This window comes from Sphaerodactylus townsendi, linkage group LG13 (assembly GCF_021028975.2).
Source record: "Sphaerodactylus townsendi isolate TG3544 linkage group LG13, MPM_Stown_v2.3, whole genome shotgun sequence".
Classification (NCBI taxonomy): domain Eukaryota; kingdom Metazoa; phylum Chordata; class Lepidosauria; order Squamata; family Sphaerodactylidae; genus Sphaerodactylus; species Sphaerodactylus townsendi.
Genome location: NC_059437.1, coordinates 23867033 through 23893770, shown reverse-complemented (window position 1 = coordinate 23893770; position 26738 = coordinate 23867033). Strand labels below are relative to the sequence as shown.

The 26738-nt window shown below is 40.5% G+C and overlaps 1 protein-coding gene across 2 annotated transcripts; it reads right to left on the bottom strand.

Annotated features, from left to right (window-relative positions):
* Window positions 1–1586: 1586 nt before the first annotated feature.
* RADX (RPA1 related single stranded DNA binding protein, X-linked) lies at window positions 1587–26732 on the bottom strand. Of its 2 annotated transcripts, none has more exons than XM_048514762.1 (15): window positions 25979–26732; window positions 24532–24674; window positions 22526–22718; window positions 20615–20723; window positions 20425–20516; window positions 20220–20342; window positions 18156–18263; window positions 15332–15499; window positions 14028–14188; window positions 13304–13485; window positions 11066–11128; window positions 8092–8171; window positions 6371–6670; window positions 3948–4091; window positions 1587–2983 (listed from the first exon to the last, which is right to left on the bottom strand). In XM_048514762.1, exons 1-15 carry the CDS (start codon window positions 26586–26588, stop codon window positions 2859–2861), a joined length of 2601 nt encoding a protein of 866 aa, XP_048370719.1. In that variant the 5' UTR covers window positions 26589–26732; the 3' UTR covers window positions 1587–2858. The 2 variants fall into 2 exon arrangements, with proteins under 2 accessions (XP_048370719.1, XP_048370720.1); XM_048514763.1 differs by having other exon boundaries at window positions 6371–6667.
* Window positions 26733–26738: the final 6 nt, after the last annotated feature.

The following is a 26738-nucleotide window of genomic DNA, read 5'->3' as shown; positions in this document are numbered from 1 at the left end:
GAAGCCTAGGGGGTCCCCCAAGTCTGCAGAAGCATCCGTTGGGGTGTCAGACCTGTGGATTTAGGTATCCACAGGCAAGAGGCACAGTTGGGAGTTAGAAATATAGATGATGATTGTGATTACTCATGAAAACTAATCTAGACTACAGAAGAATTTTCTTTAAATAAATAACAAACCAAAACAAAAACACACACAATCATCTTAATTATGAAGGTTGCACTTGGTTTGAATTGTGCCTTTCCCTTTCAATAGTAAAAGCTTTGTTACCTGAGATTGGATGATCCAAAATGCTCAGTTAATCAACATCAACCAGAAGTGAAGCTCCTCCCATTTCACCACCACACCTGCATCCTTGGGCACACACGTTCCCAGCCCCACCTCTCCAGCTTGATGCTGACAGCTGACATCATCCTCAGCATGCCTTGAGATGCCAGAAGCCTGCTCTGCCAGAGAGCTGTTGGCTGGTTGACCTGTTCATTTCCCTGCTGTGAAGGTCATTCCACAGATTGGAGGGAAAGAGAAAAATGGCCCTCAGGCATAGGGGTTGTTGCAATAGTGTTCCCAATGGGAGTTCAGTTGCTGCTGTGTATTCCTCCAGGGAGAGGCAGAGCAATACATTTGAGTATTTGGCACATTTGATTAACTGGCAGCCTCCATTCCCATGAGTGGTAGAAAACAAAGGGTTTTTTTCTGAATGTGGACATGGAAAGCAGGAAAGAATTGGGTGTGCAGTTTCACTTCTGCTCCTTGATAAGTGTGAGCCTCCAGCTAGTGAACTTCCCCTTCTCTTTTCATTACTGCTGCCTCCTGGCTGCTGCTTTGGATGGCAACCGGCATTCGTGACTATTATGCTTCTGTATAACATGAATTATGGCCAATATTATAAGGAAATACAGCCATGGCGATTAAGGCACCAACAGTCAGACCTAACACAGGGAGGGTGACAGACTGGAGAAATGGATGTGCCCACCCATTTCATGGAGCAACAACCCTCTGCACTCTTCTCTTTCAACTCTGATTTGTCAGTTTATACTACTAAACCGAGAGGGCTTATATAACAAATAGATGTACTTGACAATTCCCCTCCCTCTGACCACTAATCTATACAGCCCTCCTACTGCTGTTTACGCTTTTCCGCAGGTACAGTGTGGCCATTAAAAAGGTGACAATGATGCACAGAGGACTGTCTTATGCTTGCACAGACCTCCGCACAGACAGGACTCAGCCTGTGAAATGGAGGAAAAGGAGGCAGCTGGAAGCAGACCCTAAGCAGAAAGGCAGAGTAATGCTTCCATCCCCCGCTGTCCTCTGGAACGCTACAGGGAATGTGGAAGGAGACCTTCCTCTTCTTGAAGCCAGCGGCAGAGGGTTCAGTAAGCCACCAGGGAAAAGATACTGTTGCCTGAAGTCCCCTCTTGGTTCCCTGCCAGAGGAGATGTCATTGCACAGGGCAACGGCTGTGGCACTTCTCTGGCGGACAATAAAACATGATGTTTGTAACTCCCATCTCTTCTGAGGGGGGCAATTTTAACTAAGCAGCAAATAACCTCTGGGTTCATGCACGCACAATGAATCCTGTCCATTGCTTTGCCTGTAGAAAACTGTATCACAGTTGCATTTTTATTCAATGTACAAATACAGAACAATCTGAGAAGAATTTCACCATGCACACAATTTTTAGATGTGGTAAATACCAAGACAGAATTATTAATAAGTTATTGCAATAACAAAACTACAATGCAACACAATATAAGGTCCATGGTGGACTTGGGGGAGGGGGGAAGGCTATTATGTGCATATATTCTTTCCGACTAAAAAACAAATCATAGCTACATGAACACACATACACACGTGCACACACTTTCTTCCCATTTTGTACTACACTGCAGCAATATGGGGGCCCATTCTGCTGTTTTCTTTCTCCTGCTGTCTATCAAAAAATCAATCAATCTTCTCTGAATCCCTTAAAATATGTCTAGCTGACCCGTACTTCATATAAATAATAGGTTATGTTATCTTAATGGAGCAGCAAAAACTCAGATAAAGGAAGTACATACCCTACGCCCGGGATATATTACTAGTTCTGCACCAATGGCACTTCATTTCTAAAACAAGAACAAAATGACCATTTCCCATTTGATGTTTAGTCTTCTTTGGCGGAAGAGAGAAACTTCACAAAGACTGGCCAATAGTTGTAATCATAACTCTGCTTGGAATAGCAAATGGAAGGGCTTGAAGCAAGAGTGGCAAGGTTTCCTATACAATCAAAAGCTTCCTCCCGGTTTCAGCTCACAGAAGCTACCATCAGTTGCAGCTACTTCCTTCGCTTCTCACCCAAGCCTTCTGATTTTGGTTGTCCTTTTGCTATTTCAGAATATGACCTGTAGCAGCATGCTGAAGGGCCAGGTTTCCACCATTTTCCCCCCTTCTTCTTTTGAACTGCTTACCCCAGAATTGGAAGGAGCTCTGACATATGCCTGTGCTTCACCTTAGGAACTAGTTATCTTTTTCAGTTAGTGATGTTCGCTACCATTAAGACAAAAGTTTGATAATGTCACTACATTTAGCTGCCCAGCAAGTCAATTTCTTCCTTGGTGCATGTTCAGTTTCCAACAAAACAAGAGCAAGATTTGCCAGTTGCTAAGGATTACTTGCAATCGATGACAGAGGATGAGATATATCATAATCTAGTATTCTCAGATATGAAGGGGCTAAGATCCTGCTTTTTCTATTGTGACTCCCAGACATTCAAACTCTTCTGCTATTTATGTTCAAACAATGCAGGAAAAATTACTCTGTTGGAATTACAGCATCAAGCCACTGTCAATATTAACCTATGTTTGTTTTGTTACATCAAATTACAGCTGAATTTTGTGTACTTTATTAAGGAAGACTTCAACTTTATCTTCACTCAAAGAACAGACATCCAGGATACAGATCACGTGTTGTTTTTCCAGGTCGGCAGCTGCTTTTACAACTTCATCTAGTGAATAAACAGAGTGTTCCTGCGTATTAGTACTAAACATTTAAATGGCACTTCGTTGCTAATTCAAGAAAAGCACTGTAGCGTTAGTCACCTTCTCCTATGGGCTGGGTCCCAGAACAGGTGAACTAGAGTGAGAGAATTTGCTCCTGCTACCATAGCAAATGAAAGCCTTAAAAAAAAAAACTCAATCCACATGCTTGGGCTGCAGATTTCCCCTCATATTAGGAAAGGGCAGGAATGTATATCTTTTGAACTGGAATTATTTTCTGTATTTAGCAGGACAAACCAAAAAAAAAAGGTGTTCTCTTTTTTGGAATTTTTAACTGTAGAAAATATTCCAAGAAGCTTGATGCGAAACTAAAAATTAATTGCAAAACCAGTCATTCTGGTTTAAGAACAGTACAATATATTTTCAGACAAACAGCTGCACAGAAGATATGTATATGTAAGCGCCTGATTTTCCATTTGCATTACTGGCAAGTATTAAAGAATGTATTGTCGAAGGCTTTCACGGCCGGAATCACTTGGGTGCTGTGTGGTTTCCGGGCTGTATGGCCGTGTTCTAGCAGCATTCTCTCCTGACGTTTCGCCTGCGTCTGTGGCTGGTATCTTCAGAGGATCTGATGATCCACAGATCCTCTGAAGATGCCAGCCACAGACGCAGGCGAAACGTCAGGAGAGAATGCTGCTAGAACACGACCATACAGCCCGGAAACCACACAGCACCCAAATTAAAGAATGTATTGTATAAAATGCTAACCCATCCCCCTCAAGGTATTACTTTAAGAAGGGTTGCTGACCCAAACAGTAGAATGTTAACTTGCCTTCTCAATCTGATTAAAATACAGATTGTAAGGATTAATTTTTTTAAAAGGATTCTATGGAAAGGGCTCCTATACATGGGGACACGTGATGTAATTCATAAGGAAAGATACAACCACTATCATTTATAAGTTCTTACCTTGTTTGTTAACGACCTCTCGCTGACCACTCATGCTAGTCAATAGTGCATCATTTAATACATCTTCTGCTTGGAAGGAATGGGAACCTTCTGGGCCACATACAGGCAGGAAGGCAACATCGACAGCTATGTCATGATTTATGCCTGTAAAGAAGATAGTTACTTTAATTACCACAAGTTTAAAAAACCCTCTTTTGTTAGAAAGCACTTCTGAATCAAGAATTGGTGATGTGGGCCCAGGAATGTTCATGATTCCACTCTCATGACCACTCTTTCGGGCAAGCCTTTGGTAGCTGTTTTTTTTTTTAATTCAGGAAATTGGAACATCTTGATAATCCCTACAGCTGAACACCCAGTCTTAAAACAGAATATCCCATATCAAACATATCACAAAACAATTATCAGTTTAATATTTCACACCGAAACCTCATCCCAAAATTTTATAGCTGTTGGAACAGCTAATGTATAGTACAACTAATTTTGCAGTTTGAACACATGGGGTTGGACTCTGAGTATCGCCAACACAGGAAACAAGAAGAGAAATTTCACTGAATCCTTATGGTAGCCACCCCAATCCATCTGGCCATGAATACCGCAAGCCCAGTATCCTATCTTGCGAATGGAAGAGACTGAGGAGTAAAACAACAAATGCAACAAAGATTGTGCTGATGTAATTGGAATGTGATCAATTGCTTTTCTGTCTTTCTTCCACAGCATCCTGCCTTAAAAAAAATCAAAAGGAGTTAGCAGAGAAATCCATCTTAGATCAGGGTGTGACCCAGTTGTGGATCAGTGGAATGACGCAAACAATATGCTTGTATCAATACCCAAATGCAGCCATCTGCCATTCTTCATACAATCTGTCCACCAGACCTTTTTCCCCAAAGAAATCAGAGAAACAGAGATGGAAGGAACTTCCAGGGCTCATCTTGGCCAGCCCCCCCGCCCTTCAATGCAGGAAACTCACACCTCCCCTCCCTCATCTCCAGTGACCCCTGTGCTATGCCCAGAAGGTGGCAAAAAAACCTCCTCCTTACTATTTTCCTTTCAATCCTTTCCAGCATCAACAATCTAGAAATGTGCTCCTCAGAGCAAAGAAACAACTCCGATATATTACCAGTGCCAATTAGAATGGTAATAATTCCATGAATCTTGGCAAGTATGATCGTATTAATCCAGACTAATAGGATTTTTGGGGAGACAGCATTAATATTAATTCACCAGTCTGATGCCCACTAAATGCCCTGTGCCTTGCTTGAAAAGTGCTGCTGCCTAGCCAACCATTGGGGTCATCCTTCCTGCACGTAACAGCTTTGCATTTGTCTTTGTTCAATTTGTTTTTGCTCGCTATCCAGTTCTGGAGTTTATTAGGATTCTGAATTTGTAATCTATCTAAAATTATCTCAGTAAATAGGAGAGCTGGGCAGATTAATAGCTGATTTCCTTGTAAATGCTGAGGGTGTTAATTATGTAGTCAAGCAGTAGCACTGCAACAGACAGCGAGAGAAACTCTGTGGCCAGGACCCAAAAAGCTACGATAGGTACTGCCCAAGGTTTATGTGCTCCAGTGCAACCTTTTTATTTTTTTTCAACCTCAGACTACTATGCCACAGCACAAATTGCTTTTTAAACTCTTCCTAGCTTCAAAAAATAACATATTCTGTACAGCATGGATGACAGCTGCTCAAGAAACCAAGCCCTTTGAGCCTTTTGAAATATGTAGAACAGTTAGTAAAAGTAAAAATTGATGTAAATAATGATTTACTAATTGTGGGGATAATAGATGATATAAGAGTGAACAGAAGTTTGGAACCAATGTATAAAATAATGATCAGAGCAGCACACGCAGTGTTAGCATTGGGCTGGAAAGATAATAAAAAATGGACAGTTTCAAACTGGTTGGAATATATCTGGGAACAAATACAGTTAGAGATCTTTGAGAGACTGACAAAAAACACATTATGGCAAGAAAAAATAGAAGATATTATGAAACTATGGACATTGTATGAGAAATGGATGGAAGAAGCCGGATTTAATGAAGAACCATGGAATAAGAGAATAAGAAGAATGAACCTCCTACTGCTTGCGTGAAACAACCAATTGAAGAGATGGGGGGAGGGGGGAGAAAAAGGAAAAAAATGTATAGATAGAACAAAGTTATTAAATGTAACAAATGTACAAATATTCTATACAATAAAAATTATTTTAAAAAAGAAACCAAGCCCTTCAGCTTATGGAATTAATTGATGATTCTTTGCATCCTAGCCTATACTTTTCACACTTGCTGTAAGACACCCTGAATATCTTATGCCCCACCTCTTCTCATTATGTAGCAGTCATTCTTCTGCAACACTCAAATCTTAAAACACTTCCCAAGAGAACTCTGAACTGTGCATTAGGGAGGCGGTGAGGGAGCAACCTACCAAGAATCGCCACTTCGTAGTATTCGAGGGGACAAGTATTTTCAAAGCAATCCGTTCCTTCGTTTGTTGGCCAATTCTTTGGCTTGCATTTGGTTGCCTGAAGATTATATTGTCGCATAAGGAACTCTTTGTGCGTGTAATCAAATTTACAGGGAAAGCTTTCTGGGAAGACCCTGCTGTAGCGCAAGTGTTGTGTTAGCTTGTCTTTTACTGCTGTCCAGAGAGCACTTTGCCAAGGATTATGACATGTTCTTTCCGCTTGAACTGTTTCAGCCACACTAGACTTTTCGTTGTTACCTGCTAATACAAAGAGATGAAATGGTTAGTTAACCTCCATTTGCTGATATAAACATTATTCTGGTTTTCTAATATTCTGGGAAAAGCCTAAGTTAAAGAAATCCATTAGCACTTCAGCAGTTTTCAAAATTAATCATTCAGATTTTTTTTGCGTCCAAGTACAATTTTTGAGGAAATTATAAGTTCTCTTTTAAAAAAGAAGGAAAAAAAGAAGAAGTTGTATGGCTAAAATTAAACTTACACTTATGATCTCTTACAATCAAGAACGCCAATGGTGGTTCTTTTTGTAAATAAAGAATCATGGAAAATAAGGGAGACAAATCATAATAAATATGGAATGATATATTGTTACCCTGGGCTTATCTCGGGAACTGGGACTAACAGGTCATGGTAGCCACTGGCATAAAGCATCTGCTAACTTGTATATCAGCAAAAATACAATCTATTATATCCCACTGATCTTTTAGACTCCCAATTTTTGTGCTCTTTAGAACTATCTGAGATCTGCAATCTTCGCAGTTCTCGGATCATAAAATATTTACTTTGTATAAATGTTTCCTTTAAATAAAAGCAAACAGTTCTGCCCTGTTAGTTCTCACTTCTGGAACGTTTGGGACTCTTTCTCTAAGCAGATAAAGATGCCTATAACGCAATGAACAAAGATTTAAGATTGTTATGTACTTGTGTTTCTGGAATGGAGCTCTAAGAATCATCTCGGCATCCCAGCCAGCTGTCTAATACACTGGGATTACAGTATAATACTTTGCGTATAAATATTTCCAGTGTTCAGAGCACTTCACATATATTACCTCAATAATCCTTATCACAGCTCTGTAAGATAGAGCAGTAATATTCTCGCCATACTGCAGAAGGACAAAGAGAAAATGGGTTGCTTAAGGTCCTTCAGCAAGGTAAGGCTAGAGCAAATTTTGAGCATGTCCTTTCTCTTAGCGACAGCACTAGGTCAGGTCATGATCATGTTCTAAGATGGCACACAGGAAAATGGCATTTGTCAATACAGTACCTGAAAAATGCATGCAGCATTACTTCCTATGTAAACATGGGATTAGTTGACAAGTTTCCTGGCTAGTCATAACTAAGACCTACATTGTAGGATACAGGTGGTATCTTGGGAAGCAGGAGTTACTGCAGTCGAAAGAACACAAGGGCTAGTGGCACTTGGTAATACACTATCATTATAGCTATTGTATGAAGCTTCAGGGCGCTAGGCAACATAAAAATAGAAACTGCATCTGAATATCTTACAACGTAAACAACATCTAATATTAACATAAAGTTTAAAAGGGAATCCGAGTGGAGCTTTGGTTAGCTTTCCACTCTGGCCAGAATGTAATGGTCCGATAGTTCTTATTTTAATTAAACATTCTGAATTTCTCATAGCTTTGAAGAAACAAAATATATACTTCTAGAAGGCTGAGTTAATTCTTTCACTTCTTGACTTTCTTTTTTTGAGAGGCAGTTTTCTTTCAAGTCTTTATGCAGCCTACAAAAAAAAAAAACATTGTCAAAATAAAAAATCACCAAAATTCTTTGCTTAGTTTGTCAATGATTCCAAATGTTTAAAAACCTCGTGTTTTTTTTTCTTTTACTGACAAAGTAGCCACTAATTTTTAGCAGAGGTTACTCACTGTAAGTGAGCAGAACAATTCCAGTTAACTTTCTTGGCATTTACAAAAGACATATACCTGCAAGTGAATGCAAAGAATTATTCCTGTTAAATACATCTTTTCTGAAAGATTCCTTGAAGTACTGTGCACAACACTTTGACAGCAGCAAGGTTCAGTGTAAGAAACCATAAAAGCTTTCCATGCTAATTCTTAAAAGAGCTCCTGTCATAAATGTGATACCAGGACTCCAACGGATATAGACAGAGAGCAGAAATACTCAACCATACTCTTCATTTCAGAGTCTAAAGTGACAAAACATGTTTCAAACTACAGATTATCAATATGAATTAACTTACCACCCATATAATATGGTCCAATAAATCTAACAAAATTGAACATTGATTCATTAGCTGTAAAATTATGGCCTAGACCTTTAACATTTACCCCTTGCGAGCGTTCCCCATCCCTGAGAAAGTCTCAGACCGACTCAGCACTGACCCACTGGTTTCAGAAGTGGGAAGGAGATGGGATCCAGGATCTGGGTTCTCTTCCTCCTCCCCCCACAACTCACTCTCACTCATGTGATATCACTCTGTTGCTTACCTGCCCTTTTACAAGATTCCCTGACTCTACCCTCACCTGGTCTACCTTCCCCTGGAAAACAGGAAAAGGAAAGGGAAGCCTTTCCTTCCTGCTGCTTGTCTCCCTGACCTGTTCCTTCCCCTTGCAGTTCCTGGCAGCCTCTCCTACTCTGGCTTTTCCCAAGTCTGAACTTGGCCTTGCCCTTCTGACTATGACTGACTTATTGTAGGTTGTGTCAGGTCCCAGCCACTTTGCTCTCCCAGCGTACCTCACATTGGGGAGTCTGGAGCCTGTATAAATGCATGGTTGACAGTACTGATGACTTTTTTTTTCAGAAAAGGGCATTTTTACCTTCTTGTGAAAACAGTAAACAGTTACTATAAGAAAATGAATTTTTAAAAGGGAAAAAAAAATTAACCTAGGTTTTGTAACAGAGGCAAATCCAACCTCTAACTGTTGATCCTTGGTTGGAGCTTTTCAACCAGAAAAGAATGACAGAAACCTGAACCATTACGGGCAAAACCTGCCATCTGGCAAGTCTGTTCGATTCACACTTCTGGCTTCATGATGTGAACTGTAGTCTAACAGGTCTATTTTTGCTACTTTTAAATTTTGAAATCCCGTAAGTTAAAACAGCGCTAACATTCAAGAATAAAAGCAATGATTTTGGCTCAACGTTTCCTATCTCCGTTGGTAAGCCCTATGTTAAAACAGATCATATTAATATAGATCATTTTTCACAACATCTAATCCTTTACAAATATTGTGGTATTCAAAGCAGAAGTTTCTGGATATCCTCCCACATATTCAGAGCTCAGTCAAGACCCACTGAGTTTGTATGGACAGAAGCTTGACCATTTCCCTAGTCTTCATCTCTGCCCCATCTCAACCCTTAACACAACATGTTAAAAATGTGGAATTAGTTTGAAACACTGCATCCAGTATAGACATGTGCCATTATATACACATTTGGAAGGTGGACTGGCCCATAACTTCCAGGCATGGAAGCAGTAACGTAGGTGATCTTGGCTAGAGGGCCCCCAGAGTTGACAACCACTACTACCTGAGTTGACAGTCACAGCTGCCCGCTGTAGAACTGACAACACTCATTCAGACAGCAGCTAGGCAATCAGTTGCAGAATGCAGGAATCCCCGAGTGTCCTTTGGCTGAGTGGCATGAGTCTCAGGCAGTGGCCAAAGTAATCAGTTGTTAGGCAGTTGTGTTTGTGTGGGTGTGGGGGGGGGGGGGCGGGGGGGAAGGCTCTGATTGCCCTGCAACTGATTACTGGTCTGTGCCCTGAAGCTGCTGTTGCTGTGGCACCAGAAGTGATGATGCCAAGGGATGGATCTGGCTTCCCTTGCTGCCATTATTTCTGGATTTATTCAGGCATGAGGCTACTCTACAGCTGCCACATGCTGCACTCTAGCCCCCTCTATCGGCTATACCCACTGATTCTGGAGCCCCATCCTTGTCCTATGCTTGAGTCCCAGTATCATTAAGACCATCCCTGCACAGAAACTTAACAGCACCTCTGAAATATGCTTAAGGGTGCCACGCTCTGCATTTCCTGTGGAAAACAAGGGGCCAGACAAGATATGTCATTAAAGAACCATGTTTGGGTTCTCCAATATGAAACTGAAATGCCAAAAGAAGATGCAGGGACCCAATCCGGAGTGGGGTCACAGAACTGAAGAAGGAGGAATCAACTCTGCTCCCTCCCTGCGACATTTCCTTCAATGAAAATAGCCCACGTGTCCGCAAGACTACTTCCTGTCACATTATGGAAAAAGGCAAGTATTCAAACCATGTGTGTTCCCCTCTCCTGTGGCTTACATCCACCTGCCAAGGTATTTCAACCATATCAGTCTCCCAGAAAGTTGCTTTTGGTAGGATGTGAACAAGGATCACACTTCTTTGGGCTCAAATTTGCGTTCATGTAGCAAACAGTTATTATTTGAAGTGTGGAGGGGCCTTTGTTTTCAAGTGAGTAAGTTTGAGGCTGAATGGTGAAATCAACTTTCTTTTAAAAAGAGTTGAAACTGAACAGCAGAAAGAAAAACATTAAAACTTTTCCCAGTTCTTTCTTTATATTATATGGGGGATGAATTTCTCAACTTCGATAGTTCCCACTTAAAATACCTGCTTATAAAATAGCTACAACAAGAAGAATAGGAATTAGCCACTTACATGATGTTCTTGCCTGCTGTTCTTGTGAAATATGGACTTTTAACCGCAGGGCAGTCTCTTGTCCTTAAATGCAATAAACCTGTATTATTTAGTAGGTAGTGATAATTTTCTAATGTAAACAACAATTTCTTCATTTTGCTCAGAAGAAAGATTGAATAATTGATTCCTTATTGTTTTGAAAACAAAGGGGCTATTACTTTATTTGCAAACACTTGAGCTTATTGAAAACTGAAATACCAGTGTGCTAATAAATGTGTGCGTGTGTTTGTGTGTGTGCGGGGGTGGGGGGAATAGAATCTTTATAGAATCTTTATTGGCCAAGTGTGATTGGACACACAAGGAATTTGTCTCCGGTGCATATGCTCTCAGCGTACATAAAAGAAAAATACATTTGTCAAGAATCATAAGGTACAGCACTTAATGATTGTCATATAGGTCTAGTAAGCAATCAGGAAACAATCAGTAGTAATGAAAACATAAAATGTAAAATCATAAAATAAAATAAAATAAAATGTCAGCACAGGCTATAGTCATACAGTCACAAGTGGGAGGAGATGGGTAATAGGAATGATGAAAAAAGTAGTGCAGTAATTATATAATAAGTATATAATAAATAGTTTAACATTATCGAGGGAATTATTTGTTTAACAGAGTGATGGCATTCGGGAAAAAACTGTTCTTATGTCTAGTTGGATTAAAATCTGGGCCCGTCCCGGTACCGCAGCACTGCCAGGACAGGCCCCAGTTTAAAAAAGAGGCTGCCGCCACTATGCCCCTGACAAACCTGTTTGGCTTGTGGCTACCATTGCCAGGGCGCTTAGCCGAAACCGCCCCTTAAGGAGTTAATGAACAATACATACTTTACTATCTGAAGCTCTGGCACTGTACAATACTATGGGAGACCAAACATTGGGTCATGGACAAAACTCCCACTACTTGCAGACTTTGGCTTCTTTCAGATATTTTCTTGTTTGATGTCCAAACTGGAGTTTGCAACCCAGTCCAGCTGGGGGGCAGAAGGATCATAGAAGACAGCAGCATGGGCTCGCACCGATGCTTTTGCCTTCCCAGCTGGTCTGAGAGGCATTTACGCTAGCCAGGAGGGCAAACAGGGAGGCAGGCGGGTGCCGAAGACGAGCAATTCGCGACTTGCTTCTAACCGGCGCTTCCTGAGCTTGAGTTTGGCCTAACTTGTAGGCTAGCACAACTGGGTGTCCAATGAAGGTATAACGATCTTACTGCTAATACAGAACCTGCAAAGTCTACACCTTGGATGATTTTTGCACATATTCATACACACCCAGAGAATATTTGAAAGGGTGGTTCAGTAAAATTAAGCCACAAGGGTTATAGATAAATTTCCTTGGATTCTGCAGCAGAGATCTCTTTCTCCATGCATATATTGGAGGGAGAAATGTTTACATGAAAAAAAATATACAATTATTGTTATTTAATCATTAACTGGAAGGAGCCGCGTGGTTAAGTGCTTGCACTGCCACTCACACGGTCAGGAGTTTGAGCCCCCTGTGGGTCAGATATCCTGGCAGCTGGCTCATGCCAGCCATCCATGGACCAAAGAGTCGGTAAATGAGTACCTAGGGGGTAAAGAATAGCCGGGGAAAGCAATGGCAAACTACCCCACGAAAACGGCTTGCCTATGAAATCACTGCTTGCAGTGGTACCCCAGGGTCAGATACGACTGAAGGGGAAACTTTACCTTAATCATCAACTATCAGAAAAGGCCTCCTTGGCACTGCAGCCTTTGTTGTGGGAAGCCTATTCTATGCATTTTGGTAACAAAAAGGAGGAGGGGCCATTGCTCAGTGGTAAAGCACCTGCTTAGCACGAAAAAACCCCCAAGCTCGATCACTGACATCTTCAATTGAGAAGAGCAGGCAGGAGTCCTCTGCCTGAGACTCTGGAGAGCTGCTGCCACCAGTCTGAGCAGAAGATTCTGACCTTGATTAATGAATGGTCTGATTCAGTATAAGGATGCTTCATGAGTTCAAGATCACTCTGCAACAGCTATTCTTGTCCAATTGAGAACGGACATCCAATTGTTTCATTGTCAATACACAATGATAGGCTAAAGCTCCTAGTGACAACTTCATTCAGAGCAAGGACACAATTCAATTGAAAATGGCATACTTCTCATATTTTCTGAGCTTAATCTTGTTCTGAAAGGAGAAAACAGAACACCTAAATAGTGATAACAGAAACACAGAAGGAACAGCTTACTCTACAGGCTCACTCTTTCTCTTTGCTGCAGATTTTCTGGTTACTCTGTATTGCTGCTCCTGCACCGATGGCGATGATCTCTGCACAGAATTCGTTTCTTTCAATTGTTGAAACGTCTTCCTTCCTTCCTTAAGAGGGCTACTTTTTGACACAGAACTCTGGAACAATGGCTCCTTGTTGACCTGTAAATTGAACAGTGGGAAATAGCTTGATTTTAATTTTAAAACAAATTAAGACGTCCTGTAGTAGCTGCTCTCTTAAGGTTTATGATTTTAAAAACATATATCTTGCTTTGTCAACAAACTCTTGTAATAAGGATTTTCTGAAAGCCCGGTCTAAATTCAGATTCGACATCACAACCAAAGGGAACCACTGGAAATTTACTCTCTTTTGATTATGGTCTAAAATCCTGGGCTCTATGAAAACTGTTTAAAATGGGAATATAATCCAACACATCTAGTTTCTCGACCCAACTTTATTTTCACTTTTGCACATTTAATGCAAAACGTTCTCAACACATGAAGCCAACATTTCCTTATAAGAGAGTACCAGGTCATTAAAAAGTCTAAACTATGACTTTCAGATACTTGCTCTCAAAATAAGAAAAAAATGTTAATCAAGAGACAATGTCAGTGGGTTCTCTGAACTCAAATGCAGAGGATCTCAATTGCAATTATGATCATAGTATTGTAAGTACTATACTATTAATTCTCAAGCACCATACCTGTATTGCTTCCACTCCTGAGGCATCTTGAGATGTACCGCCACAGCTGACATATCTTATAGCACTAATTATCCCCTGAATAGCAATGCGTTTGCGCTCCCTGTAGTGGAGGCTTTCAATCTCCTTCTCCATTTCACTGATGGTTGTCAAAACTGATTCAACTGCAAAGAGCAATCCCCTAGCCTTAGTTTTAAAGAAACAACACCACCCAAAAGTATGAATACAGAATTCACATGGCAAAGAACTCAATGCTAACTTACTGCTTCTAAAGCAGGGGTAGGGAACCTGCGGCTCTCCAGATGTTCAGGAACTACAATTCCCATCAGCCTCTGTCAGCATGGCCAATTGGCCATGCTGGTAGGGGCTGATGGGAATTGTAGTTCTTGAACATCTGGAGAGCCGCAGGTTCCCTACCCCTGTTCTAAAGGAACTTAAAAACATCTGACAAAAAGCAGTCTTCTAGATAGCTTCAACTGAATGCCAGCAAAATTAGTACACAGTTGTCTAACTCATTAACTACTGAAATTCTTCCACTTTCACGATAGTTTCAGGCTGCCAGACCATTGCATACTGTTATGAAAATGCCATTTGTACACTGTTAAGGTACAAATGAATAGTCTGTTGTTTTAATTGCACTATGATTCTTACCTGAATGACACTGCCTCCTGCCATGCTAAACCGGATTCAAAATTAGGAGTGCAATCTGGAGGTATTTTTAGATGCATACTTCTGAAAACCCTTCTGCTCACTGAAAACTTGAAATTACTTTTTAAATGTGCAAGCTGGGAGGGGCAGTGGCTCAGTAGTAAAGCCACACAGAAGGCTGGAACTGCTACACAGAAGATTCAGTCCTTGGCATTTCTATCAGGTCGCAGGGGATAGAAAAGGTCCTTTTTCTAAATAGCTGTTCCTAGTCAAAAGTGGACAACAAGAATCAGTGGTCTGACTCACTATGGGGCAGTTTCATATGTTCATATTTAAGTGAACCAGAGAGTCTGAGGTGTGGGGGGTGATCACTTTCTGAGCCATGGCCTATGATATGTTATGGGCACCATTAGGTTGACCTGGCATGTACAAAGCTACACTGAGGCCCCTTCCACACATGCAGAATAATTCACTTTCAATCCACTTTCACAATTGTTTGCAAGTAAATTTTTCTATTCTGCACTGTCAAATCCAGCTGCAAAGTGCATTGAAAGCAGACTGAATGTGCATTATTTTTAACGTGCGGAAGGAGCATATTGCTAACAGGTTATCAGAAAAAGTGACAGGCATGACTGAAAGCGCATAAAGGAATGCTGTACCTTTACTATTTTTGCAGTACTTTGAAAAAGTTTCTGGAACTGGTGGGAAAGGATAATATCCACCGATTGCTGTTTTCCCCATATGATCATCTTCCTTTTGAGTTTTAATCCACTGGATAAAGCTTTTCACTTTGGTATCTTTTGTATATGGCTGGCCCTTGTGCCACCCTATTAAGAAAAACAAAAAGGCTGTGGGAAGTATACAAGAATCAAAAGATTAAAGCAATAACTGTTATAAGTAACTGTGGCCCATTGCCCTGCAGGACAATAGTGAAATGCATTCAATTCAATTCAATTAACCTTTATTGGCATAACAACACAATAGCAGGATACAATAAACCCCTTTATGCACATTTGTCGATGACAAAACATCAAATTTTTGCTACTGGCTCCAGAATCTCCTTACAATCACCGTTCAAAAGGAAGATAATTATTTGGTTATCAGAATGCTCTTCAAAACCCATCAGTAAGGGTTCTAAATATTTGTTCCTAGGGGGCAATACAATAAAGGGGGCAATACAATAGAACATGAAGACTCTTCACACCCAGTTCCACAGGAACATGTTCTTTCATGATTGGGAATTCCCCAAGAATTCAAAAATGTTAAGTACATTCTCATTATCAGGTGGTTCCCCTGAGGAATGTCGCAGGATTTATACATGATATTGAGAATGCTGGTGCTGTAACTTCAGGAGACAGAGCAAAGAGAGCAAAAACTGCAACCATTTCTAAACCTCCTGGGAAGATCAATGAATTATAGTAGTTTCCCCAAGGTTTAACAATAATCTCTATGACTCTGTCCCAAACCCTAAGTCAACAGGATAAGACTTAACCTGACACAAATATACCACTCTCCAGTTTATTCAGACACATTTAGAGTTCAACTGGGGTGGAAGTGCGGGAAACCCTCAGGAGGTGGCCTGACCTCAATGCCAGCATAAACACAAGCATGATGCAGTGGATAAGAGCAGTGGACTCTAATCCGGAGAACTGGACTTGATTCTCCACTCCTCTACATGAGCGACGGACTCTTATCTGGTGAACTGGATTTGTTTTCCTGCTCCTACACATGAAGCTAGTCACAGTGCTCTCAGCCCCACCTACCTTACAAATTGTCTGTTGAGGGGAGAGAAAGGCAGGTTTAAATCCAAATTCTTTTTCTTCTTCTTCTGATGGCTTAAAAGGCATTTACACTGGTGCAGGGACACTTAGGCTGGTAATGGGAAGCCACATGGCAGTATGACATCTTCGTGCCAATGTAGTTGTGGCGCCACCACTCCTCCAGCACAGGAGCCTGCACTGGCAAGTGAGTTCCTGGGGTGGGGTGGGGCGAAGCTGGCTTTAAGCTCTTTTGGGCCAGGAACATTCCCTTTTACTGGAGTCGACTTAACCCAGCAAAATCAGTTGTGTAGCTAATTGAGCTTGCCACTGGCATGGGGAAAGGGGTAGCGTCACTTCTTGCTTGCTGGCCATGGCCCAGCAAGCCTCTCAGGAGATGGTGTGGTTGTGCTTTCCTTGACTGTGCTGCAACTACCACCCCCACCCCCTGGACTGCACTGCCTATGCTATAGTCATGCAGATTAGAGAATCCCATAAGTGTAATGGAACATCAAGAGCGCATCACATAATGTTAAACTTACTGGCCTAATATAAACCAATATAGATGATTGTATTAGTAATACACATTAGGTTGAAAACAGTTGATAACGCTGCAAAAATATCAAGACAGTACCTAAGCAGTAAACTTTTTTTCCAATAATTTTTATTTTGTCAACAAAAAGTTACACAGCAGGGAAAGAAAGTTAAGGAACAAAAATAAACAAACATGAGCAAACATGACAACAATAGCAAAAAAATTTTTTAAAGAGGAAGAGAGGGAGGGAGGGGAAGGCTACTTCTGGAAGCTCACAGCTCATTTGCTGATTCTAGGTTTTCTCCAAACTATTAGGCCTATATTAAGCGCTTTCCAGTTCATGTGTCGAATTTAAGGTCCCCAGTACCTGAGGAGATGAGAACTGGAAAAAAAAAACTTGCTCTCAAGCCAGCAAAATTGCTCCTTTCAGCAAGAATGGTCAGGAGCTCTCAGAGGCTCAACTGGAGTGAAGGACCTAAGCAGCAAACTGTTGACAGGAGCTGATAAGGTTGCCAATGTTTAGAACAATCACAGCACCGAGAAATCAGCAGGGCAGCAGCTTAGGCACTGGAAGGAACAGAGCCACTATGGCTACAGTAATGAGTACCAAGAAGATAATTTTTACAAAAACACACATTTCTGGAAAAAGTGGTCCTAAAAAGTTACTGTTAATGAAATGGAGTTGAATTCAGACTAAATTTTCCATCAGTGGAATTGAACTTTCCTACCTTCCCCCTCTCACTGACGCTCACTGATTTCCACAAAATGGTGCCTCTGGTGGATAAGAAACCTGTAACCCTAAGTTGGCAGTCTTGGGTGAATTAGCTGGAGAAAGAGCAAGACAGGATAACTGGGATCAATAACCTATGCATACCAGGATAGCCCTGGGTGAAAACTCTCAAATGTGTAGGCAGCTAAATAAATGGATTTTGTTAAAGACTAACAATAATAATACAAAAATGGACACCCAGCTCTTTGGATCACCAAAAGTTCACATAACGAACTAACCATCAGTAGATATTACAAAACAAAATACATATATCCAACATAAATAGGCATTTTAAAGAGGGAAGTGGGGGCTTGAGTGCCACTACCAGGGAAATAAAAGGGGAGCAACAAAGGACAGAGAGAGGAGAAGGAAGCTACTATTTACATAATGAGCTATAAAATTGTGCTTTGTAGGTTATTTACCTGTAATAAACATTTGACTTTCATTAGATGTTGTCAGGTATACTGTACAGGAACCACCTTCAACACGATCTCGTATCACCCTCATCTGAGTACATACCAAATATGTCACTGCAGACAGAGAATTGGGTAGAATCATTTTTATGATAGTTCCTTACATTTACTTATTTCATACCAAGATGCTATAGTACAATTAATATTAATTAACAACAAAGCCTCAGGCACAATTCTATTGGTTCTGATGAGACTAAAAGATTTGAAAGCATAAAAGTAAAACAAAAGCTATTTGAGCAAGAGTTAAGTCATTTTCCTATCATATTTTGCAATCTCCTCAACCCTTACTTCAATTTGTTCACAAAAACGTTCCTTCTTCCCACGACTTCTCCGGAGTATTCAAGCAACTTAGGGCTAGTTCTCACAAACAACAGATAAAAGTGTTTTAAAAACTCAGCATGATCTAGTGGTCAGAATGCTGGACTAGAACTGCAAGACCTTAGGTCAAATTCCCACTCTACCATGAAGCTTCCTGCGTGACCTTGGGCCACTCATGCGATCAGCCTAAGTTACTTCATAAAGTTCTGTGGATAAATTGGAGGGTAAAGCAACATACACCAGACTCAGCTCTATGGATAAAGGCAGCAACTGTGTGAATGTGGACAACATCATATAATAATAGGATAAAATACAAAAGAGATCCCTTTACACAAGGAGCTAGATGTCAGACAGAAGAGTTCTAGCCTAGCTTGGATAAAAGAGTTTTGGGGTGTTGTGTGGTTTCCGGGCTGTATGGCCGTGTTCTAGTAGCATTTTCTCCTGATGTTTTGCCTGCATCTGTGTCTGGCATCTTCAGAAGATCTGATGGTAGTAAAGCAAATGGAATATATACCTGTGGGATGTCCAGGTGGGAGAAAGAACCATTTGTCTGTTTAACAAGTGTAAAGGGTGCAATTAGCAAGCTTGATTTGCATGTGTTGAGTGGATCCACCCATTTTAACATGTAAGTAACCATGAAAATAGCATAATCAATTAGTGAGGGCATCTGTACAGTAGTAGCCTGGCCTTTTGATCCTTTGATTGCTTACTGCCTAGAGATATCCTTTGTCTGGGTGGTGTTCACTAGCCCCTTGATTGCTTACTGCCTGGAGACATCCTGTGTCTGGGTGGTGTCCATTAGTCACTGTCTTGATTCTAGTGTTTTTCAGTACTGGTAGCCAACTTTTGTTCATTTTCATGGTTTCTTCCTTTCTGTTGAAACTGTCCATGTGCTTGAGGATTTCAATGGCTTCTTTGTGTAGTCTGACGTACTGGTTGTCAGAGTGGTCCAGAATTTCTGTGTTTTCAAATAATAAAATGGGTGGATCCCACTCAACTCATGCAAATCAAGCTTGCTAATTGCAACCTTTACACTTGTTAAACAGACAAATGGTTCTTTCTCCCACCCTGGACATTCCACAGGTATATATACTCCACTTGCTTTACTACCATCAGATCCTCTGAAGATGCTAGCCACAGATGCAGGCAAAACATCAGGAGAAAATGCTACTAGAACAAGCCCATACAGCCTGGAAACCACACAATACCCCAGTGATTCTGGCCGTAAAATCCTTCGACAATAAACGTCTAACTTTGTGTTAAACTTGTTGAAGTTCTGCTGAGCATTCCCGAACCCTAGTGTGTTCCCAGATTAACTCTCTGCATTGTAACCTAAGGCTATGAACCTAAATCAAGTTAGTGAATACACAGGGCTGCTTCACTTCTCACAGCAATTCCCAAGTGAAAGGAAACCATGTACACTGGCATTAGTATAAGGAAGAAAGGTGGGGAAAGGTCTGTTATGCAGCTATGATACATGTTTGTAAGCAGTAAGGGATGGATTCAGATGAACTCTCATTCAGCATTAGTACTGATCTGGCAGAGAAATTGGAAAGCAGTGCAATGATTAATAAATCATTATCATTATCATTGCAATGGCATCTGAAATTTGAAACAAGCAGTCAGAAAGCCATTACAAAAAAGTTAGAAAACAAAACAAAACAAGAATGGAAGGTATATTTTTAAAGCAAATACTTGGGTGAATTTGTTCAAAAATCTCTGGCTGAGAAGTAGCAAAAAGTTCCAGTACGAAAGGTTCTTCTGAGGTCCCATCAACAGCATGTACCCAACGATGGATCCAGAAATCTTCCCCATGGTCTGCAAAAATAATTTATTATTTAGGTTTTTTTAAACCAAATACTTTTGAACAAACAAGTATTTCAAATATCATCGAAATAACCTCTTTTCCTGGTACGTTCGGTCCTTCCTACATATTTTACAAGTCCAATAATATCGCAGCAATGATTGTCTGGTACGTCATCTAGTTCTGACCTGGAACACAGTGAGAAATAAAATATGATATTTATGCTTAAAATATATTTGAATATTCAATGTTTTTTAAAAAATACAAAACAGAAAAAAAGCTTAACCTTGTTATGAAACGGTATATAGCTTCAGGCAATTTCCACTCTTTTTTAACCTTATTTTCTGGGATAATGTGAATTTTAGTTGGAGGATCTCGAATATTCAAGCAGATTTCTAGGAAAGATTGTAATGAGAACACATATTTAACAATTACTTTTAGCTCTGACTATTTACTCTGTTAGCAAACTTCACATCTCCCATCTTTTTAGGCAAAACAACAACAACAACAGTTTGGATTTATATCCCCCTTTCTCTCCTGTAAGGATACTCTAATGGGCTTATAAATTACTTTCCCTTACTCATCCCACAGCAGACACTTTATGAGGTAGGTGGGGCTGAGAGAGTTCTAAAGAATTATGACTTGCCTAAGGAATGTAGCAGCAGGAATGTAGGAGTGGGGATACATTAATATTTGTGAAGTTGTATGGAAAAAGGCAAGATTTGGGCACTTCAGCATGTCAAAACTGAAGGAAACCATAGTGGACATCTTGCAACGACAATGTCATTGTTTTTGTCCAAATGTCATTTATTAAACGTAGACTTCCTACCAGAAGGCCTATAAGTTCTAAAGGCCCCCAATCAAAATTTGAAAAAAAAGTCAGCAGAAGTATCTGTGCATAAACCCCACTTCCCCTAACACTGAACAGGCATTGTTGGGAAACAAGTGAACAAAGCAATGTTCATTCAGTTTACACATAGATGGCTATGAATTAATGTACAATATTTTTTTCTACCCTCTCCTTTTCTTGGGAACTTATAAAAACCTTTAAAGTTACCAGTAAAATAAAAACTACCTGATAAATCAAGAAAAATGCCATAAGTATATGGGATAATCAGCCATTTTATACCCTGTATGCTCATTCTATTTATGCTGCTTAACTCAGAAGTTCTTATTGTTTAATTTGCACCTATTATTGTTCCTTTCACTTGGCCCTTTCCCTACTGCTTTAAAAAAAATCTTTGTTACTAAGTGAACTTCATTAGCACAGAAAACAAAAACTTGAGCGCATCAGTCTATTGACAATATGTTTGGTTGCAAGAACAAAATCTCACATTGTCAAATCTGAAGGTGCCACTTCAGAAACAATTAAAATCACTGTCTGATTGATTTACAATAATCAGTTTCCATTTATCTTTCCTCCTAGAACTCCCAGTCTGATAAAACATTTCAATTTCTTCACTACAAGTTATGTATACATGTCATGTGGTAAGAAAGGGTCATAAAGCATTGTTGCTAATTCTGGAACAACAGCAAGAGCCTACCATCCATAAAAATACTGTCTAGACCACAAAGATATTGCTAATTTGGGGCAAATGCAGTGGCTACTGGACATGTTACCATTACAGAAAATTTACTTAGTCCATAAATTAAAAATAGGCTTAGGTCAGTCCATAAGGAATAGCAGTATTTTTTTTTTGCATTAACCTCGTAGCAGTAAGGCAACCATAGGGATTTTTTTTCTTTTACTAAGCTAGTCACCATGGAGTACAACTTTCCCATGGAACTGCTTCTGCACTGTCTAAGCCGGTAAACAATTCTATACTCTTCATACCTGAGGTTTTGGTACATCTTAGCACAGACATAATGAACCAAAAGGTCCTTTCAGACCTTCAGTAAATGCATGAAGGAAGGAGGAAATAGGATCACAGGTGACTTTCACTGGAGAATGAGGATTCCTGATAGCAATGAGATACTTCTACACTGTACAGTTGTACAGGCTCTTGGCAATATTTTAAAAAAGGAAAGCATGGATGTCCACAGTTGGTTCACTGCATGTGACCCCTCTACTACTCCAAATGTTCAGTGAAGGTTTGAATTAGGCCATTCGTTCTTTTCCCTCCATTTGAAAGCAAATGTATTTCCTAACTTTATTCAACATATTCCTGAATCACAATTCATTTCTGGGAATACCCACCTATTGAAGAGAATCTCTTCATATGCAAATCCCCAGGAGTTGGCTGTGTTTTGAAAGGGTAACTTGTTTTGACCGCATATTGTTCAAGTAGCAGCACGGTGCCAATCTCCATACTGTTATACCATTCGAGGCATAGAGAGTTCCACAGGATCATTGACATCATACCAGAATGATCTGCCACTTCAAAGTAAGCCTGGAAAGAATGTGGGATGCAGGTGTAGCTTTTAGTAACTCTTAACATTGTGAAAGCATTGGTTTTTCAACTGTTATTTTGAAAACTCTCTAGAGCAGTAGTTCCCAGACTTTTTTGGCCCGCCACCACCTTGGCTCCCAGGCCACATCCTTAGTGCCCCACCCCACCTATGAACATACACCTTTTCCTTGGTATTACGTTTACTACACTACTGCAAATTCAAAACAACTTCTAACGCTGTAAATGCATATATGCGTTTCACAAATGAAACATGACGTAATAAAAGTAAACAAATTTATTGAGCTGTTTTAGCAATATGAAAGTAGACTGGATAGAGACTTTGGACCTACCCTGTGAAAGTTCCTTCTGAGGAAGGGAACGGGCATGTTAGCATGTGCAATGTCAGTCAAGTAATTTCAAACTTTCTGCCTCTAACAGTGTGTCTTTGTGTGTCTGTGTCAGAACATGTGTGCGAAATATAAATTTCAGAGAGAGAATTATAAAATGGTGAACGTGCTAGATGGATACTGTAGAATATTTGCAGAATAGAAGAATTAGAATTAGGTGTCATAAGCAAAAAACACCCACACCAGACAACCTCCCTCAGTGGTCTGTGTATATATGAAATTGCCTAGGAGACAGGATGAAACGCTGTGGCATTCCTCCAACGAAAGGCCACAGGTTGAAGAAACAGAACCACCTTCTGCAATTTATCTAACAGAAGAGAACAGAACACTGCAACCATGTACACCCTCCCTCGATCTTGACAAGGCAATTCAAGAGGATATCATGGTCAATGGTGGTACAGCACATTGGGAAGTACAAGGGAAATAACTTTTTTATATCCCAGTACTGGTTATCCACTGGGGTGGCCAAGGCAATCTTGGTCCTTCAAAACAGGTCAAAGGCCAGTCTGAAATTGGACCTAGTAGTCAACATTATCCAAGAAATCTTTGATCTAATTTCCCTTCACTTGCTCCAGACAGTACATCAGCTAGGAATAATACTAGAGAGCATACAGCATTTGTCCAAATTAGGAGATCTAAAGTAGGTATTCAGAAATGGACTAATTGCTTTCTCTTCAAACTCTGAGGGGGGACTCCTTAAGCTAAGGAGATACTTAATACATTTACAGGGTGCTGACAAAGGTTTCTTCAACTCTTCTTTTGGGACCAGATGTAACAGACCTAGCTGTACAGTACAGCTCCACTATACAGTACTATGCAGATTCAGTAGAAGCAGAGAAGAAGGCTTTTGTCATTACCATGACTACAACAAAATAGATTATACGATGAGAACTATACTTTAACATAATTTTACTCCAGATACAGAAAAGAATTTCGTAAGTAACAAAAAGACAAGTCATTTAGTCAGACATGTGTACGCATTAGCCCATATGTTTGTCAGCAAAACTGTATACCTCTATAAACCTCTATAAACAACCTCTATAAACAACCTCTATAAACAACAAAGACAACTAACCTTCTGCCTGCTAGCATCACTGAGTTTTTCTAGTAACTAGAAATAGACCGAAGGTACAGAATGCTATGGAAGAATTCAAATTTAATTGAGAATGTTTTGTTTAAAAAAACATAAATGATGCAAACAATTCTGACACACACACACACACATTATTGCACAAACAGCTGAACTTATGTAACTATTTATAACTGCACTATTTGGTTATAGTTATTTGTTAAACAAACCATCCCACACACTTTTATAAACGTAGTATAAACCACACCATGTTTCACAAAACATTAATAAGAACTCTAGATAAGCGAACTCTGTATTAGAGCCACAGCTTTCCTACCTGGTATGGCACATCTACTTTTGTGTTAGGTTTTCCATAGTACCGCAACCTGGCTTTATGCAAGACTCTAACAAGCAAAGGCTGGAAATTCATTTTTGTTGTCCAATTCATCTCCAGATGAGCAAGAGAAATTAGTTTGGATTCTAAAGAAAGAAGCAGAGAAAATAAGTTTATGGCCACCTGAACTTTCCAGAAGCTTGAGCTCAGTATGGTAAGCCCTGCTCTGGATTGAGACACAACTGACCTCTGAAGAGCAGGGCAGCTGCCCCAGGACTCTAGAATTCCCTCATGAGACAATTTGTTTGGCTCAGCCTCTGTTGCTGCTCCATAGACAGGCAAAAATGCATCTATTTCAAGTGGCCTTTAAAAACTGTGATCAGCTGATTCTGTTGATTTCTGCCATTCGTTGTTTTTGTTCCCCCTGACCTTTTTTTTTTCAAAATTTTGTGTTGCTGTTGACATTTTAAATATTTTTTCATAATTTTGTTTCATATGCTGCTTCTAAATTAAAAGTTTTCCAGTAGCACATGTTAGGTACAACCTTTTTGTGATTTGACCAGAGAGAACCTTGACCAGTCACAGGAGGAAACACTGGGTTAGGCGCAGCAATTGCTTAACTCAGTGTAACAGTGTTATTTTCATATTTTCTTAAGAAAAGATAGAATTTTGCAGAAAACAGCTTCCTTAAGTGCTTATTAACTACTACTACAAAGTACATACTATTAAAGAATAAGAACTCATCTCAAAAACTGGCCAAATCTAGTAAGTTTTCCTGAGGTTAACAAGGTTGCTTTGATGCCACTTTAGATAATACACCCTTGAAAGCCCTTCATGGCCTGCAACTCACAAATTGGTCTCCTCCCCTACACATTTGTGCATCAGTTATGATCTTCACACTGCCACCAGTTGGCTGTTGCCCCTCTCAGGAGGCCCACCTAGCACTGACCAGAGCCTGGGTCTTTTCTACCATGGCTCTCATACTGTAGACGAGGTTCCCTGGAAAGAACAGGGGATCTCCCACACTGGAGATGATTAGATAACACTGGACACAGTGTATTCTCTTTGTGATACACCTCTGAAGATGCCAGCCACAGAGGCAGGCGAAACATTAGGAATAAAATCTACCAGGCCATGGCCACACAGCCCGGGAAACCCACCACAACCAACTGTTAAGACTTGTCTGCTTGCCAGGGCTTTTGGTGGGACATGCACATATCTTTTTGGGCAGGGTATTTGGTTTTATTATTTGATTTTACTTTGAAGTGTTTTAATTACCTGAAAACAATAGGAATGGAAGGATATATTTTCACTAAATATTTGTGGAATCCAGGAACACTAATAGTGTATCCCAAATACCTGACCTCTCTACATCCACCTCCCCACCCCCATCAACAACCTACCATTACTGTTTGGCTCTACACTGCTGTCTGGTAGGCCCACAACTTACCATTGACACAAACATTCTCTGAAATCTTCTTTTCTATCCATATGTCCCCATATGGATCTTCATTATTCCACAGAGAAAGGTAATGCTTCTTGGTACCCTTCAGTGGCATGTCGGGCTTTGCTTTATATTCTTTTTGCCTTTGGGAAGTGTCCACATCTGTCACTCCCACGATTCTGAGCTGTTCGATGCACAGAAAACTATTACAAAGTTTCCTCTCGTTGTACATGTAGGAACACTGTATGACTTCCACATGCAAGCCACAGCGCAGGGCATTTTTGTGTACTAGTCGGTTCAACTCAGGGGCCAGGAGACATTTCTCTCGATACACACCATCCGTGATGGTCACATCGTAACAGTAGGATGGCCAAGGAGCAACATGGATGCGACTGCCACTAGCAGTTGGCCGGGTGGGTGTGCCAGGCGATGGGATGTCTGCCATGTATCTTTCCACGGCTAATATAGTCACTGGCTGGCCAGGTGGGAGGGGAAGACTGAACGAGGATGCACCGAACATTTGATCAAAGGTGCGCTGGATCCAGGAGTCCAAACTTGCTGCAGGTGCAGCTTCTTCCACAACCTCAGATCCCCCCACATCTTTGGCGCTCTCCATGGTTCTTGTGTCCACACTTCATAGACAACCAACAAAGCCAACTGGCACAGCCCCCTTAGCCTCTATCATCAGGGTCCCCGCACTTCTGCCCTCCCTCCCACTATCTTCCTCACTGCCTGGAGTGAGACAACAAGAGCTGCTCCCTTCCCC

Bases quoted from the DNA above. Each gene is read 5' to 3' on its own strand.
- RADX (XM_048514762.1), bottom strand. From the start codon at position 26,588: ATGGAGAGCGCCAAAGATGTGGGGGGATCTGAGGTTGTGGAAGAAGCT. The intron at 24,675-25,978 runs GTAAGTTGTGGG...TTCTTTCTTTAG, and splicing joins AGAGAATGTTTGTGTCAATG to AATCCAAACTAATTTCTCTT. The intron at 14,189-15,331 runs GTACAGCATTCC...TGCTCTTTGCAG, and splicing joins GTACTGCAAAAATAGTAAAG to TTGAATCAGTTTTGACAACC.